This window comes from Mya arenaria, chromosome 12, assembly GCF_026914265.1.
Source record: "Mya arenaria isolate MELC-2E11 chromosome 12, ASM2691426v1".
NCBI lineage: Eukaryota > Metazoa > Mollusca > Bivalvia > Myida > Myidae > Mya > Mya arenaria.
Window position 1 is genome coordinate 49,791,903 of NC_069133.1, and position 19,026 is coordinate 49,810,928.

At 33.7% G+C, this 19,026-nt stretch overlaps 2 protein-coding genes across 3 annotated transcripts; both read right to left on the reverse strand.

Annotated features, from left to right (window-relative positions):
* Nucleotides 1-1,194: 1,194 nt before the first annotated feature.
* On the reverse strand, nt 1,195-8,785 carry LOC128211335 (monocarboxylate transporter 12-like). Its single transcript, XM_052916014.1, has 5 exons — nt 8,181-8,785; nt 5,077-5,220; nt 3,419-4,207; nt 2,906-2,956; nt 1,195-2,501 (listed from the first exon to the last, which is right to left on the reverse strand). The coding sequence occupies exons 1-5, from the start codon at nt 8,587-8,589 to the stop codon at nt 2,323-2,325; spliced, it is 1,572 nt and encodes a 523-aa protein (XP_052771974.1). The 5' UTR covers nt 8,590-8,785; the 3' UTR covers nt 1,195-2,322.
* Nucleotides 8,786-9,326: 541 nt separating this feature from the next.
* Nucleotides 9,327-14,378, reverse strand: LOC128211338 (monocarboxylate transporter 4-like). 2 transcript variants are annotated; one of them, XM_052916017.1, is made up of 5 exons: nt 13,583-14,378; nt 13,281-13,424; nt 11,237-12,025; nt 10,951-11,001; nt 9,327-10,631 (listed from the first exon to the last, which is right to left on the reverse strand). In XM_052916017.1, the coding sequence occupies exons 1-5, from the start codon at nt 14,010-14,012 to the stop codon at nt 10,540-10,542; spliced, it is 1,506 nt and encodes a 501-aa protein (XP_052771977.1). In that variant the 5' UTR covers nt 14,013-14,378; the 3' UTR covers nt 9,327-10,539. The 2 variants fall into 2 exon arrangements, 1 of the variants encoding a protein (XP_052771977.1); XR_008257273.1 differs by having other exon boundaries at nt 10,552-10,631; nt 11,223-12,025.
* Nucleotides 14,379-19,026: the final 4,648 nt, after the last annotated feature.

Below are 19,026 nucleotides of genomic sequence, written 5' to 3' on the forward strand. Positions count from 1 at the left end.
TAGGATAACTTTTTAAACGAACAGACAACGTTTGAAATCTAGCTAGATTTCAAACTTCACTTGAACTGTATGTCTTATTGTCGTTTTCTCTGGTTTGTTAACACTGTTTTGTGTGCAATATATTTCATACAAAATATGGACACTTACGTACTTATCAAATACACTTGTATACCTTTTCTTACATGTAGGTCATCTATGCTGATTGGTATCATTTTGTATCACTTCATTACTTCTGTTTGCATCACATGTCTTCGGTACATATTTCACAATTCTTTAAATAAACACTTAACGATTTGTTTGAAACCAATAAGCGATTTTGCACCACAAGATCAGGTTCGGAGGATACCTGTTTCAGCTCGGCTCGCTTATATCATGAATATTGTCATTCCAATTGGACCAAATTGAGAGACAACGACGTTCGAAGAGTAACTTCACTGAAAAACGCAGATATTTTTATGAGACAGCCATTAAAAGCACCAATACATCCAAAATATTATGCACCAGACTCGGTTGGATTAAAGCTACTCGTCGACAGCTATGATTCATCTCAGTACAATCTTATCAATGCCCGGTAACATCGGTTTGAGCGGTCGTCTATTTTTGTATCAATCACTAAGACAAATTCAATGTTTCATTTAAGTGCAACGCTGTCAATGCCCTGTAACATTGGTTGGAGCGGTATTATATGTTCATGGGTCACTAAGATTCAATGATTCAGAAGAACCACAACATAATTCAAACCTTTACAGTCGCTCAAGAGCTACTTTCAATAATGATATTGAAAAGAAAAATCATATGAATATATTCGTTGGGTTTATTGAAAGAAAATGTTTGATTATATCTGATTAATGGTATAATAGAGCACCGTTTGAATGATTGACTATAACTCACTAATTGTATAATAGAGCACCGTTTGTATGATTGATATGACTTAACTGTTATTGAGAGTTAAGCCCGTTTCTCTATAGGGTACGAATATTATCAGTGATTGGAAAATATCATTGAGCAAAAGTTTCGCGTTGTTTTACACTTAAATGTAATTTCATTGTAAATTTGATTTCAAACATACTAAAGACAAAATGTTTGTTTAAGTGTAAGAATGCTATATATTTTAGCTCGTGAGCACTAAAGCAAATATTTCAGTTTTGGTGCTCACTCGATGAAATCTTTTGCCCTCAAACATTAAAACAAACACTTATACTCGATATACAAAAATGATTCATTTAGAACCACACGATACATTCAACCTTTGACAAGAGCTATTAGTCGACATTTAAGTAAACATTCTGCTTAGAAGCACACGCATAGGGCCCAATATACACTGAGACAGAAATACAAAACGTACAAGCACCACACACACACACAGACCACACACGCATTGTAATAACTTGGCCCGGTTTCATTAAAGCTTGTCAACACTTCCGTGCACTGGCATTTTGGGTAATTTGATATACGTCCTTTATAAAAATTATTCAGACTTACAGATTAGTGAAACTTTTTTATTAACCACCATCATGTATGACAGAAGTTCTATTAACAAACGCCGTACCTTTTTAAACTTGTGTAAAAATTTGTAAATATTTAGGTTATCTGAAGAACGCATCTGTGTGCCATGGTACGTAAAGGGCCCTATCAATCGATAAAGAAAATTATTATCAAACAAGTAATTAAATGGTAAGGAAACGTGATAAATAAGAGTTATAAAACGTATAATGTCAATGGGTTTTTTTCCATCCTTCATTATATTTGATATTGCATTTTATACTTAAAGTATACAAGATTTAAAATGGTGGTCAGATCTACAAATCTTTGAGCCGATCCGTATATAGTTAACACAGTAGAACATTGAGTGTGTCATTTTGTTATTTAATAGTCATATTTCCCACTAAATTCCCGTTGTTTGATTCAACAAAATAAAACCAACAAGCATAGTTTTTTGAAACTGTAAATGAACAAAAACAAAAAATCGTAAACGTCCACTGTTGATGTATACTTTGCGATACGTTGCAGCGTTGTGAATAGATTATAAAGTTCATAGAGAAAAACAATGACCTACACACCATTAATATGTTCATCTAAATATATGAGATAACGGACACCAAAAGGACAAGCCCAATATCCGAAATCAATCTAAACTATGCTTGAATGTGCACGGATCCATACCTTACAAACAAGTGACACAACGTTAGAAGATAACAAACATTACACAGCTATCAAATATACTCATTGGTAAATCTTTTGGTAACCGCTTTGTAACGGTCAGTAAAAATAAAATAAGTAAGAATTCACTTGGGGCTTACTCAGGTGTAAGAGCGCACAGCCTCACCCAGTTAATTGTATGTTCGTTTTTATACTGCTTGTGCATCCGTTAAAATTGGTTTCCTTCAAAGTTGTATTTTCTTCGCCAGGTCTTTCAACAGATATGGTATGTATATCCATTTGTTTGGCAACAAAGCAACTCGAAAAACCGCCGCTGACTGCAGAGATGAAAATGCATATTCCTGAAATGAAAAGTATTTTCTTGTTTAAGACTATTTAAACCCAAAGGAATACGACACAATCTCCTTTCTTAAGTATATATCTAATGAAAAGCGTATGAATATAAAATGACTATGCCACCAAGGTAAGCAATCTTTTCATGGCGCTGAACAAAGAGTTGAAGTCTAAGCGCTGGAAAAACCGTTGTTCATTTTAACGGGCAAATGATGTACAATAAGGGAACGGTTGTTATACCAAACATTTGCCAAACATGTGTATGTTTTTGAACGTGTAACTGCACCTACATATATTTGTTGCTATTAATATTAAGATTCACGTCCAAGTCCTAATATAACGATATAACAATTTAACATACTTGGATAATACAGCGCGCAAAAAGAGATGAGAAGCAACTATACGCTATTACCTGCAACAAGCATCGACTGGTCATATGTTCCACCGGAATCGACAATTATTCCTGAAATGTTTTTGTGCGTATAAAGTAACTTTGATAATTTGTTTGAAAAAACGGGCAGACTTTTCCTGCAAGAAACATTTCGGTGTTCCGTATTTTTACCGAAATACCTTAAAAAAGAAGCAAATAAAAGGAAAGTTATTTTTTTATTTATTTGTTCTATTTTAAACATATTACATTTACCCTATCATATTGAGATATTGATAGAAGAACATCTTATAGTTAAATGGGTATATCGATATAGCTTGTTGTTGTTGTTTTTTGCTGTTCGGTTCGTAGAAGGTTTAGAAATTTAATTCTGCATACGTCTACCTTTTAGCTTAAAACAAATACTTAACCCAATAAACATTTCCATAAAACAGCAAAAGCAGATTGCCATGACAATCATTCATACTGTGGTGTCCATTAAACGGATCACATTGACAAAAAAAGATGGTAAATACAAAACATATCACTTGTATCTACCTGCAATAACTGGTCCAATGATCGCCCCAACTCCTCCAAACATGAACTGCAGACCAATGGCGGTTGAAATGTAGTCGATGCCAACAAACTTCAGTGACATGGTTGTAGTTACCACGTAGCAACAGCCAAGGAATATACCCATAAAAGCTATAAACATTAGGTGGCCTAAATAGTGCTGAGAAACAAATGGATATACCAGTGTTGCTATGGAAACTATTGCCATTGAGCCGGCATAAGGTATAACCTCATTAAAATTTGGGATGTTAGCCACTGCACCTGTCAGAAGACGACCTACAACTGTTAATATTCCCGATAAAGACATTAAAGAAGCTGCCTGATTTTCGGAAAACCCCTTTGTTGTTATATATTTTGGCAAGTGCAAAAATAGCAGGTATGTTCCCGTGCAATAAAAGAACATACTAAGGCATAGACATACTATTCCTTTATTGAGCATTACCTTAAGATAAGGTACTATTTTTCTTTTTATGGCAATTGAGTGTTGTGCTGAACGTTGTGACTGTTTTTGCCTCAATGTGTGTGAATGCTTCTCCAATTCACTAGGAAAACAAAGCATTCCAAATGTGACAAGATTTAATTGCATTCCCGCACAGCAGATGAACAATCCTGTAAAGCCATAAAAATCCTTTGCGAACTGCATAATAGGAGCAAATGCACAGAGTCCGACCCCAACACCGGACAAAGCGATACCAAGAGCAAGGTTCCGGCGTCGTTTAAAGTTGAATCCAACCACAACCATAACCGCGGTGTAACCAACAGCACCCCCAATGCCTGGAAAGGAATGATAAAAGATAAGACCAATGACGATTCATATCATAAAATAACGCCTATATAGAACATCTGATTACTCTTTCGTCTGAAACGTTAAATACAAAGTATGTTAAAAAAAAACAGTTCAATAAATAACACATCAACTACTTAAACAACGACAATCAGTTGTTTAGGAAAGGTATCATAATCTTCTCTGATGGGAGACTGAGCACAAAAATCATTTCCAAATGTAGTTCCGAAGTTGGAATGATGTCAATATGTCTTTAAAAGTATATGTTAAATCCATTGCCAATCAAATCTAAACTTCTACATCGTTAATATGTTTTTGATTTATATATATATAGCACATATATATTCAAAAACACATTGTATTGGAACATAAAGTTAATGTTAAGACTGAGCAGTATACCCTTTTATAATGGTGTGGTTTTAACGGTGGTATAACGGTAGGTCACGGTGTCAGTTGAGGGCAGTTCACACAAAATAGGTTTGGTTAATCACTACAAGGATTTTTTATCATGAACTTTTAAGATGAAGACATTTCTTAATTATATCTAAGAAACGGACTCAAGTGTTATCATTGAAGCTTAAGCTTAATGAAATAAGTATGAACTAATATAGTAAAATACTTTGGACGAATAGCACCATAAAACATATAAAACATATTTGATATGAAAAGGGAAATCCATGTAAATGCATGAATTAAAGTATGTATCATCTCACTGAGAGAAAAGGTGCTGGACAATATTGAATTGTGTATGCATATAATATAAATAATAAACAGAACATGATAATATATCACGCCATATGTTAATTATTAAGCAGAAATGTAGCAAACAGGTAGTGAACAAGTAAGAGTAAAGTGTTACCGACTATAATACCACAGGTGAATATTGCAGCCTCTATACATGGCACAAACGCTGTCGCCATATAGCCAACGGTGTAAATAAGTCCCGAGCAAACAATGGCAGTTCTGCAACTAAATCGATCAACCACCGCAGTTGATAGGAGACCTGCAACCATACAAAATATACTTTTTACAATTTTATGTATTGTAACGGTTGCTACAATACAATTCGGTCAATATTGAACCAATATGTTTTACATTTAAAATGAAAACAATCATATAGATGTAATGAAATAATGATAAGAAGTCGAGTGCAGAACGATTTATGCTGGTAAATGATTAATACATTTAACAAAATCAAACATTTAAGTTATACACACTTCATATTCAGCGTTTATTTCTAATTTTAACCAGTGATATAACCTACATTACCCTAATCTCGTTACTTACTTAGTTTTAAATGTTAAAAGAATTAATGACGAAAATGGGTTAGATCAAAAGGAATTGCAAAACACAAGTATATAAAAAAATGTTTTTTGTTCATTGACATCAGAAATTATAAAATGACAGAGATGAATTCATACTCAATACATCGTGAAAATTCATTAAAATGCAGTTTAGAAACATTTAAATAAATTGTTAAATAAGTGGAAATACCAAATTCTGTAAGATAAATTTGGATTTTGAAAGTGTGCTCATGGAACGGGTCAGGTAGCTATGGAAGAGTACATTAACAATCAAATTGTGGAAAAAAACTGCCCCTTTCGCCTTGGCCAAGTTCTATAGTCCTTAGTAACTGCTGACGGAATGCCTTTTAAAACCATGAGATGATTTTGTACACATATATGACGACAATGCAACACTTCAAAGTCTAACATGAGTACCTGATACATTCGAAGTGCAGGCTGACATATTGATTCAATTCAGTCATGTTAATGCAAAAAGACCTAGGCAAATATTTTTTCATATCTGGTCCAAAAACAGGAACTCCTTCGGTCTGGAAGGCTTTTTTTTGGAAACAATGACACCTCACCTAACTGTTTTGTCTACTTTTCGACCAGTTGAAAATTGACAACTTTACAGAAAAGCTTTGTGACCGCCGCTGTTTTTGTCAAAACAAGAGGCAGACACCGTCATTGTAAGATCTCCAAACACGGATGTCGAAGTGCTGCGATCATAGTATTCCAGGATTTTGTTCCATACGGCTGTAGGTAACAAGCGGCGACTTTTTTATGCTAATGATATTGCTTAGAACAAATGGAAAGCTGTTTGTTCAGTAGTTCTTGCCATTTAATGCTTCACAAGGTATGATTCAACAATGGCGTCCCTTTCAATCCTAGAAAAGAACCTATACCAATACCACATAGCTTCACTGTCTAAACTTGGTCACATTCTTCAAAGGCATCGAACGCTTTGTCGGTTGAATGGTAAATAAAAATATACACAGGTAAATATATTGAGATATGACACATTCTGCAAAAAGATTAAGGTTCCTCTCCAGACTTGTATTACAGTATAAACATTAGTTTTCTGCCGCCATGTAGGGCATCCAGTGAAATGCAGGATCACATGGTTAACTATCAAATGTACGTCTTGCCTCACTTTCATGGAAATTACCCACTACGACTTCAATATATACAATGTAGTGTTAAACAAGTGGACAAGTGATATTGTTTCACAAGAAATTAATTAAATATTGTGTACTAATAAAGACGTAAAACACATTTACTCGGGGAAAGATGATGACGTACTATGGCTTGATAACATGGTTTACATCGTGTTTGAAAAGGAATCTGATACAGACTAGACCAGGCTGTTGCTATATTGCGAGAACATCGGTTTAAAAATAAAACGTGAAATAAATGAGGTTACTTGACTTCATTGAAGATTGCAGATTTTTTATCAAAATAATATATAATTTTATGCACGTGTAGACATATTTTTTTTCATTTAAAGTATGCATAATTGGTAAGGTGTATAAGTAAAGCAATATTTGTCACGTATATGACACATAATGTTAATGAATGTCATATTGTTTATGATTAGTAGATGTAAACGCTCACATTTTTTCGAGGGTGTACAACATATTTCTAATCAGTGTTTTAACATAATTTGTACAATTATTAAATAGTTGCATTGTCAGTGATATTCTTGTTTATAGTGGTTACGTCAACTACAATTCAAATATACAATATTATATCCGTTTTAGAATGTAATTGATATTTCCAGTCCTATAACATAAAATATTTCGGAGTGTTGTGTTATCTAGTTAAAATGTCAAGTCATATTATTTAAAAGTGAAGTAACCTATTTTATATGCATATTGGTATTTTTGTCATACATCTTGAAAGTTTAGAGTCGCTAATGTTTTGCAATAAAAACTTGCATAACATAATAAACTTGTGATAAACTTGTGGTAAAAGTGTATAGTCAATATTATAGTCCTGTTTAGTTTAAAATTACTTGTAAAACACTTTTTTAACGGAAAGTAACGGATTCTACATGTACATTTATCAGAATATGTAATTAGTTTTCGTAATAATGTTTGTAGTTTGCTTTTGTTCAATGAGAAAAGATCATTGTACGGATATGATTGCAAAATTACGACGAATGCTCACTGTAGGCATTGTTTGTTTCATATGCATATACAAGCAACATATTGTTCTAGAGTGTGACGTAATATAAATGTGAAGGTTTAACATTGAAACCAAACTTTGCATTTTGACTTATTCATCAGAACTGTCTGAAGTAAAATCCAAGTTGAAGTTTTCTCCATAAAATCAATGCAGATTATTTTGATATTTGGCAAGTTTTGAAATAACGTGTATAAAAGTATTATTAGCCATGTGAAAATTGTTTTTAATAGTTGAATTTCAAAATGCTGTAGTTTCCAAACGCCCCAACGGCCAAGGCGTAAACATGTCTCAAAATGTTAAAAAGATGATACACTTTCAAAAAATCATGGTCTACAAAATTGCCTCTGGGGGGAGCAAAACCATTTTTTCTCTCATAGTTTATAAGATAAGCTCATATATTTTGTTCCGGCATAACTTGTGTAAAAGCGATATGTTGAAAGGTTTGCCGATTTGTAGCATCAATAATATCAGAAAACACAATGACACCTACCTCCAAGTGAAAGAATACCCGTGTGTAATGCGCCAACCCAAGCCGTGAGAGCGACGCTAGACTGAAATCGTTCCAAAAGGGCGTTATGTATAATTCCCACGGAATACATGGATCCCCCGAGAAGAGCGAAACCTAGGAAGGTTGCAAGCAAAACCATCCATGCCCATCCAGTGTCAAGATCACTAAATTCCGGCTCGACATCTACATCGGATGCATTCTCAATTAATTGTAACTGTATTCTTTTCAAGTCATTTTTTGATTCTGACAATCCTAAATCATAAAGTAAAGCATCAGTTTCCGGCTCTTTTTCACTATTTTCTCTTAAATCCAATATTCCTGTGTCAAAATGTTGTCCCATTGTGTGCCCTGTGCTGTCCATGACATTGCTCAATGAACCCGATGAATTCATAGCTTAGGCAGTTGTCGATTATATTATGAAATTTCAATTACTACACTTAAACGTGTCTGCTTGCTACCCTGTTTGAAAAGCACTAAAAGATCTAGGCTATATCCAATACACGCATTGAAAAACTTGATGTTTTGATAAAACATGGCAATCGTCAATGCTTAACGTTGGGCACATAATATAAAGTTAATGGAGTAAAAAAGAGATGGCTGGACGATTTTGTATGCGTTCAATCATTTGACTCATACATTTTTAACGACAAGTTAACATTCCAAAGTGCACGTCTATAAAACAACAATTACAAGATTCTTCTCATTACTGAAAGAAATGGATAGTATCACTGTGTAGATAAATGAATGAATTTTCAGAAAATCGATGATGCATTGTTGTTCTCATTCGATTTGGACCTGTAATTCAGCATGTTTTATTCCTTGTTTTGTTTTTTGTCAAAAAAAAGCAGAAAAAATACATAATAATTCATAAAAGTTATACTCACCGATGCAGGAGACGTCAATGTATCCTTGTAATGTCATTGACAATCAAAACAAATCTTCAAACATCCGAAATCGGAAGTATAAAATGTCAGTCAAAATGTCCCAATCCCGGCAGAAAAACGACATATTACAAAAAATGCTTGTGAAACTTTTTGCTCGTTTTATTTTGTTTCACATAATTAGATAAAACCCGTACTACAATTGATAGATAATTTACTCATGATTATTTTGGTACCATTTTCGGCAATAAGTATAAATGTTTGCAGGAGTAATATCCATTGGAGTGAGGAGTGGTATTAGCATTGTGCAGACTAGGGAAGTGTAAAATACGACGTCACGTTGTTATCACTTGAAGTGTGTCGGTTACAAAGAAAGACATCTGCAAATATCTCACACTGTTATTAATCACGACCTTATGCAATAGGATAAAGGCCTCGCATATAAATTACAAACATTATATGAAATCGTTGTTTTACAATGCGAGTGTCGTTCAGTGGTTGATATATTTAAGTCACTCCTGCCTTTATTCTGAACAATGGTAATGATATATTTCCAGAAACCTTATTTTACTTAATCGACCAAAAGTACTCCAAAAAACGATCAAGCTATATGGCACAATAACTGGGTAAAAGTAAACGAAATATTTCAGAGGGAATGTAGTGCTAAGTTCCTTGATGTTAACAGACTCAATAAAATGCGCATGCTGCGAAGTAATTAGTTTTATTTCACGCAGCAGTGATCACAGAGAGAGAGAGAGAGAGAGAGAGAGAGAGAGAGAGAGAGAGATCTCAGGATACTAAAGTATCTACTAGCAGATGTTATCAGAAACAACTATCAATGGCTAACAAGAAACCGGAAAAATAATGATTGAGATGACAAAACTCTCGTTCTAATCACCGAAAGAAATCTCTCTTTTTTTCTAATATCCTTAGAATACGTGCGATTTTGTATATACGTGCATTCGGTCAGTGTCTTTGTTCAAATTAAACAACTGGGCAGTTCCCATTGCATTGAGTTGATAATCAAAACTAAATGTTTTAGACATATATGCATTTAAAATATGTTTGAACACATCAATACAGAATGCGGAATTGGAAGTCGTTGTGCATGTTTGTCTTGCAACAAACTGAGTTTACACATATCTTCGTCCTTACACGTACAGTACCAATGAGAAAGGTAGCATATGTCGCGTATTTTATGCACAACATCTATAGAACAATAATATATACAAACATACACTACAATGTAGATCAAGATCATAACACTAACTGAACCAAGTCGTTATCGATATTTCATGATGATTATTTTCTCTAAGGCATCTTTATGACGTGTTCTTCTAACCTAGAATATTTACCATCATTTATTTCCAATAACAACCTATTATATGCGAGTACAGCTTAAATGAAAACTTGTTTTTGTAGCATCAAGATTGGTATCCAGCATTGAATGAGGTGCCTTTCTACTCAACAGCTGTAGTAGTAACATCCATTCTCTTTGTAACAAAGCAATTGGAAATTGCTCCACAGACTGCAGCCATCAAAATGCAAACTCCTAAAATGAAGATATCCATATTAATGATATATATATATATATATATATATATATATATATATATATATATATATATATATATATATATATTGAACAGCTCGCATCAACAACCATACGAGCTACAGATGAAAACTTTACAGTAAAACTTACGGTTACGTTGATGAAAATAATCATTGTTGCATACAATTACAGTTTATCCAAGTAAAGCACAATTGTAATACTTGAAATAAAAAATGTACTTGTCCAATTTGAAAAGTATTTATACGGAAAAAAGAAGTAATATCGATATTTGTGCAATGTAGTAGCAACACTAAATTACCTGCAACGATAACGGAATGGTCATAGGTTCCACCGGAATCCACAAGCGTTCCTGAAATGTTCGACCATAGACATACGGGTTAACAATACTTTCCAAATACGCAATGTGTGAAAGGCGCTTATGGCACTGTGTTAAAGTCATTAAGTCCTTTATGTCATACGGTGTATAAATATATTTCATAGAAGGAAATGCAATTAATCGTGCCAAAAACGTTAAATAACGCTAATATATAAAAATGCATTTTTTAAACTCAAATAATAATGTTCTAATACCTGTCACTTATTACCTGCAATAACCGGCCCTACGACCGCTCCCACTCCACAACACATAAACTCGAGACCAATCGAGGTTGCAATGTAGTCGATAGCAACAAACTTCAGGGACACGGTAGTCGTGACAACGTAACAACATCCAAAGAAAAGACCTAAGGATATTGTGAACACTATGTGGCCTATATAGTGCCGAGAAACAAATGGGTACACTATCGTTGTTATGGCAATTATTGTCATGGATCCGGCGTAAACAATGGTTTCATTACAGTTTGGATTGTTTGCCACAATTCCGGTTAAAATACGACCTACTACTGCCAAAATACCTATTAAAGATACTAGATAAGCTGCCTGATGTTCCGAAAATCCTTTTGTTGTTATATATTTCGGCAAGTGTAAGAAAAGCAAATACGTCCCTGCACCGTACAAAAACATACTTAAACACAAACAAACGATTCCTTTATTAAGCAAAACATTCAGGTAAGGTGTCACTCTTCTTTTGAAAATATTTTTGTTCCGTATTGAAGATTCCTTGTCTCTTTGTCGAATTTTATTGGCATGGATCTCCAATGCACTGGGAAAACAAAGCATCCCGAGGGTCACTAGATTAATTTGCATACAAGCGCAACAAATAAAAAACCCTGAAAAGCCATAAAAATCCTTTGCCATCTGCAAAATAGGGGCAAATGCACAGAGTCCAATTCCACTTCCGGACAGAGAGATGCCAAGGGCAAGGTTACGACGTCGTTTGAAGTTAAAACCAACAACCACCATTACCGCGGTGTATCCAAAGGCACCTCCGATGCCTATAAATAAGAACAAAGGGTGAAACCAACAACCACCATTACCGCGGTGTATCCAAATAAATAAGAACAAAGGGTGATATAAAACATGACGTAGTGATGCGTATTTTATTGAAAAAAGGCTAATGATAAAATGAATATGAAAATGAACACAATTTTATGAAATATACATCTTGTTTCTTAAATACAGTGTGTTGGTCGTTCTAAGGAAACTTAAGTGCAAATTTCAAACATTAGCGAAAGGTTTATGAGTTTAAGTTTAAAAAGAGGTGACAGTTATATATTTCAGGCATACGGTTTAAATTAAATTTAATCAAAACTTCAAGTATAATATAAAGAAAACGGGGCATAAAATGAAAAGTTGATTTAAACAATTGGTGCCGGAAAAAAAATGAAGACATATATGTGTGGCTTTCAAAAAAACCACGGTTGCCGCTCAACACATTAAATGCTCAAATAAGTATCATAGCTTTTAATAAGAAAGCCATCCTTTCTGATAGTTTATCCTTCAAATCATTAGTAATTCTGAATTAATTAAATGGGTTTGGGTAGGAAATTTGATATCTTGAGGATAAACAAAGGTGATCATACAATCTTTAGACCAAGTTTTTTAACTATATTTGGACTTAACAGCCTGAATTTCGAATCAGAGTGACAAATATTTAGTATACAAACATTACAAAAACCGAATAAAACAAACATTCTGACATTTCAATATCATTTTAAAAAAATAATATATTGTTTTGACCGACATCACCATTTTTATTTCTGGACTGGAATATAATCAAGCACATTTTGATCGGATTAACATTTTTAGTTTTATATTAGACCAAATGACCTGCGTTTCAGCTCAAAAATACAAACTAAATCTAGAACGCATAGTGACCAACACTTCTTCCAAGTTGCATTCACATTGGGAGAAGTGGTTTGTCAAGCACTTAACACGGTGAACAAGATGTTGACCAAACATGACCCATGATTTAATATATTTAGCAAGTTAATAAAAAAAAATCAAATGTATGCAATAAGGTTTTGGTGGCATTATACAAATTGTTCATACTATTGAACAGATTAAGTCTGACTAATGACGCGCAAATATAACAAAGTTTTATAACTTAATGCTTAATAGCTATTTAGAAATACATTACTGACAAAGGACAAGTGCGAAAACATTTATGTTAAACATGGACAGCAAGAGCTTGGATGAGCAAATACATTAAGCGTAACTTTATGGCAGAAAGAAATGTGACTGTTTTACCGACGATAATGCCACAGGTAAATATTGCAGCCTCTATACATGGCATAAACGCTGTCGCCATATAGCCAACGGTGTAAATTAGTCCCGAACAAATGATGGCAGTTCTGCAGCTGAATCGGTCAACCACCGCAGTTGATAGGAGACCTATAATTATAAAACGATAATTCAAGAAAAAAAAACGATCGGTATTTTCGATTTCACCAGCAAACACTATTACCAATACAGTTTTCAGATATGATACAAATTTCGAGAAAAAATTAATTCGTTACAGCCATATATCGAAACACACAAAGGGTACTTACTACCGAGTGAAAGAATACCCGTGTGTAATGCGCCTACCCAGGCCGTGAGGGCGACGCTTGCCTGAAAATGTTCCAACAGGACGTTGTGTATGATGCCCACAGAATGCATGGAGCCTCCGAATAGACCAAAACTTAGGAAAGCTGCAAACAAAATAACCCAAGCCCATCCTGTGTCAAGGTCAGCAAAGTCTTGCCTATCTTCTTTAACTGGTGCATTCTCATAAGATTTCATTCCTTTTAAATCTCTTTTTAATCCTTCTGATTCCATATCAAGAAGTAAGGTTTCTGTGTCCGGATCGTTTTTGCAATCCAGTTCCCGTAAATGCAGTACTTCCTTTCCACAAGAAGGTAAGCGTTCTGTGTTGCCCATGTCATTAATTAGTGTGCGAGTTAAATTCATAGCAGAATCCGTAGATGTCGATTCCTTCATGAATAATCAAGAACTATTTTTACAGAAAGTTTGATTTCATATACTTATTGCATAAAAGCAAATATTCATTCAACTGTCCTGAAACTGATCCACACGGTTCACCTGTCTGTGTTAATATCCGATGAACACATTGATACTCTTCTTTCGTATCATATGATAACAATTTTGCCACAAGCGCCTTGTATTGCCTTTGAATATACAAGGTCGAACAGCGAAACGTATTTTATGTTTACGATCAAGATACTTAATACTCCATTATTCCAGTTAGTAAATGCATGAACAAATTCTTCAAAAGCCTATTTACGTTTTATTAGCAAACCTTTTCTTATCGTTATTATATCAAATGTTCCACTTGTTGAACACGGAGCTATCAACCATTTAACTATCTGAAGTAGTGAACATTAGCTTAATAAACACCACATGATGACTTCATGCCTGTACCTGTAGTATTATGCATGCGTTATTAAAGCTGCACTCTCACAGATTTTACGTTTTGACAAAAAAAAATTGTCTTGGAACGAGCCAATTCATGCGACAATGCATAGAAACCAGTCATATAAGACTGCTGAAAAAATTCAGATCAGTTCGAAAATTGATGTTATATACATTTTTCTTAAACCGTTCGTAAGGCTTTTAGCCAAAAAACATTAACTTTCGAACTAAATTGTTAAATTCTGCGATCTGATCTTTTTTGATCTTTTTTTTATCAGTCTTATATCACTGGTTTGCAGATATTAACGCAATAAATGGCTCATTCCAAAGCAAGAAATAAAAAAGTTGTCAAAACGGTAAAGCTGTGAGAGTGCAGCTTAAAGTTAATCTAGCCGAATTGTAAGAGCGCCATTGTTCTCTTTAATAATTAAAGAAACACTTACTTTTGATCGATAAACGAGTATATCGTGCTTTACAACCATAAAGTATGACGTCCCTCTTTCGCCCAACAAATAACAATAGCTTCGAACGTGAAAACAAGGCTACATGGGCTCCATTTCGCCAAACTAAATAACAAAGCCTATCGTAAAAGCAAGGCTATAATAGCTATATATCGCCCTTTTTGCCCTTGGGGCACCATAAGATATTAACTCTGTTAACCCCGAACTCAGTACAGATAATGTTTAAAGGTAGGATGATTATACAGCTGACGTCCTTAAGCTAAATATAGATGAAGTACATATTTTCGACGTTATTTTGAAAATAGGTAACTGTGATAGTGTTGATGAACAGTTTGTAAACTATATATCTGCTGATGTAGAAATAATTTTATTTTCAGCTAAAGGTAACCTTAGCATTGTTCGTGTTTTATCTTAATGAGTCAGAGCACTATACGGTAACAAGAAACAACAAAAGCTTAGAGGTAAGCGATGTGCACTTAGATATGTTAATTAGACTACTTGATTTATTATGTGCCGAAGACACAGGAGTGTTTACCATTTTATTCTTATTGCTGTCATTGCTACTTAAAAATTAATTTTGATAAGAAAAACAATTTTAGTAATCAGTAGTAGCTTCCAGCGGATTACGATGCAGAATTTTTTTCTCTTTCAAATTCACTTTTCGAAAAAATGATTTTTTAAATATCTTTTGGTCCTTTTTGAACATTTATGTAAAATTTCTAGAAAATCGATGCTCAGAAATTGTGTAATCAACTGTACGATGATGGTTTTATGGCCCACTTCGCGGCGTATTCACAGCAGGATAGAAATAATCCATCGGCAAGATTATGACACTGGGTATGACATGTGCAACGAAGTTTGTCATGTATAGCAATAAAATTATTCCATAACTATTTCGTATTTTTTTCATTTTATCGTTATTGTATCATTAAAATTATATATGACACTCGATTATTCATTTACATTAGTAGTTAAGAAATGTCATATACTGTGTTTGTGTAAAAAAAGAATGTCATATATTTAGCAAAAATTATTCCCATTTTTAAACGCAATCACTATTACAGACAGTTAAAGCTGCACTCTCACAGATTTACAATTTTTAACTTTTTTATTTTTTTGTCTTAGAAAGAGCAAATATTTGCGTAAATATCTGCAAACCAATGATATAAGATTGCTGACAAAAAAATAAGATCGTAGATTTTCATATTTCCGTTCGAAAATTAATGTTTCATGGCTTAAACCGTTACTAACGGTTTAAGTAAAATGCAAAAAACATTAATTTTTGAACTTCAATATAAAAATCTGCGATCTGATCTTGTGTCAGCAGTCTTATATAACTGGTTTCCATGGATTTTCGCAAAAATTGGCTCGTTCCAAGACAAAAATTAAAAAAGTTGTCAAAGCGTTTAATCTGTGAGAGTGCAGCTTTAAAACGTAACACTTTCCTCATAAAATATTATTGTCAATACAACATTAATGACATTTTAACTTGTATCGTTACGGACCGGTACTAAATGATAGCAACTGTAGTTAATATTTCATTTTAGCTGTTCCTTTCCGAAATTTCACACCTGATTTTGTGTTACACTGCTATTAGAAAAAATACCAAACTGTTAAAATAAAGGTGTGGAAATGGCCCAATTAAATGTCTTGATAAACGATAGACTTCAACAAAAAGCCACGGAATATAATATGTAAAAGAAGTAAGTTTATCAGAGATGATTTGATATTTCAGTACTTTATCAACTAACGTTTCCCCTATAGAACAGCTCTTCCTAATTATGGCTAAATCTAAAATATTCCAAAACTGAAATTTTCTATCGCAACTTATAATAAAAGGACGGGTCAACTTTATGACCCTCATAAATTCTGTATTTCTTATCTGCCTTAATCTTACACTGCGTCCAGTAGATAAATAAGTGCTAAACTAGCGTATCTTAACGCTACTATTGCACTGAGAGGAGAAATCGATAGAGACCGTCGTTACCCTGATAAGCTCCAAAGTTGGCAATGCAGAAATTCTGTAATCCTTGTGGGTTTTGGATTTCGGATAGTTTCTAGACTATTTCTGTTCCATTGTATTTAATCGAAATAATCCGAATAATTACGAGTGAAGCAGGTTTCTATTTTGTGATAAATATACTCATACACATTTGACATTGCTTTATTCACAACCCGAATCCATATTTACATTTACAGCTAGCCTGTACTACCACCAGTGCAACGCAGAACCACAGCGCTGCAGTTAATGTGGCAAAAATAATTGTCACACTAAATGTATTAAATAAAGCGCCGGTGATCATTTATTTGTGTATATTCCTACTCGGACAACACTATGATATTTAATGTTACTGGGTTATATGCATCTGAAAATAAGGGACAACACTCGAGTACTTAAATACGATTAATGAAGCTGAAAAGTGATGAGCTACAAATAAAATAGTCCACAACACGCACATAAACTGTCCGTTTTCATCACTATATGGCCTGAAGTTTAAAGTATATAGTTTATAAAATTGCAAGAACTCAATGAATCGACTAGCATAGGTATTTTCAGTTTTATCACAGCTTATTCTTGTTCTAGAAATTGTATCAGACGAATCGAACTTCAACGTTTTGTTCTCATAATCTTCGTACACTTGCGGTAGTCTCCAGTATGCGCATTTCAAGTTTTTTGGACAAGATATAATTTATTTAATAGAGTACAAATCATATTTGATTGATGCAACCGAAAGGTGACAATGGAATCACCTGATCGAAGATTTGAAAGTTTTTTAATTTATTAATTTCTCTTTGAACATAAATTATTTCAGCTGCAATACTTCGTGTCCGTTTTGCTTCATTGGCAGTCATTTGGCAGGTATTTTATCATAGCGAATTATATGACTTTCATGATCACCACAGATTCTTTTTGACTGCAAACAAAAGACGAAAAAACAGAGAAAACAACAAATTTTACATTCAGATATGTGTCAAATTTCATATTATTACATTAAAATAAGGTGTGAAAACATATATTCGCGACAGGGCTTGATCAATGTTAATTACTAAACAATAAATGAAGTCGTGAAAATAAGTGACAAACCGATTACTTGCTTCAAAGCGGGGCTGTTTCGGTTAATTAAGACACGGAACGTTTTCTACAAGTCAAGTCAAGTCAAGTTTCCTTTATTTCACTCATTTAATTAATTTTGAGAAAATTTAATAATTATCAAGGGAGGGAACTCTTTCTCAGCGCCGAATGTTTAATTGTCCGCCCCTCTTTATTTTGGCGCCTTTCTTATTTGTTCTCTAGTTTTAATCCGGTTCGGACGTGTGTCACAAAGGCAAACGAGTGAAATGGGTACATTTAAAGGTTTTTTTTCTTAAATTACAAACGTTTGACAATGATTATTATATATAGTAAATTTACCAGTGTAATCAATCTGGTAATTGTCACATACATTAGTGGATAAATAAATAAATGGAGAGTCAATAAAATATCGTAGCAATTAGAAACAAAATGGCTCAAATTCTGTATATGTCAGCAGGCATGTCCTACAACTATAATGATTTCAATAAATTGCTTTAACAAACAGTATTAAGTTAAACATCTGCGTTTTATTCCGGGTATTTATAAGTTTCTCTAGTTTAAAAATATTTGCGTGTCTATAAAAGTAGGGTTTCAAATATTTATTTCGTTCTTCATCAAAAATTCTACATTCTAAAAGATAATGAAATTCATCGCCTAATTTATCGCAATGTGTACACACTCTTTCATTTAGAGGCGTTCTGTTCCAGCTACCAGTTTCAATTGGAAGTCTATGGTTTCTTGTTCTGAATTTAACTATAAAATGTAAGTTTTTAGTCGGTTGATCTAAAATGTATGGCTCAATGCCGAATTTTGTTTTAAATATTCTGTAAAACTTTGCTTTATTGGATGTTTCAGTAGCACTAAACCATTCATTAATAATATTCGTTATGACTTTATAGGCATAACGACATTTATTTTTAGGAAATAAACCGCTCTATTTAAGTTCTGTAAGAATTGTTTATGTGGTCGCAGTAATACACAACTGTGTAATTTTGACGCATTGTGGTCGTTTGTTTACACTTTCTGACAGCCGGAAGTGCAATTAATT

Bases quoted from the DNA above. Each gene is read 5' to 3' on its own strand.
- LOC128211335 (XM_052916014.1), bottom strand. From the start codon at position 8,589: ATGAATTCATCGGGTTCATTGAGCAATGTCATGGACAGCACAGGGCAC. The intron at 5,221-8,180 runs GTAGGTGTCATT...GTATGGTTGCAG, and splicing joins GGGTATTCTTTCACTTGGAG to GTCTCCTATCAACTGCGGTG. The intron at 4,208-5,076 runs GTAACACTTTAC...ATTCCTTTCCAG, and splicing joins CACCTGTGGTATTATAGTCG to GCATTGGGGGTGCTGTTGGT.
- LOC128211338 (XM_052916017.1), bottom strand. From the start codon at position 14,012: ATGAAGGAATCGACATCTACGGATTCTGCTATGAATTTAACTCGCACA. The intron at 12,026-13,280 runs GTAAAACAGTCA...TCTTATTTATAG, and splicing joins TACCTGTGGCATTATCGTCG to GCATCGGAGGTGCCTTTGGA. The intron at 11,002-11,236 runs GTAATAAGTGAC...CGAACATTTCAG, and splicing joins CGTAGGGCCGGTTATTGCAG to GAACGCTTGTGGATTCCGGT.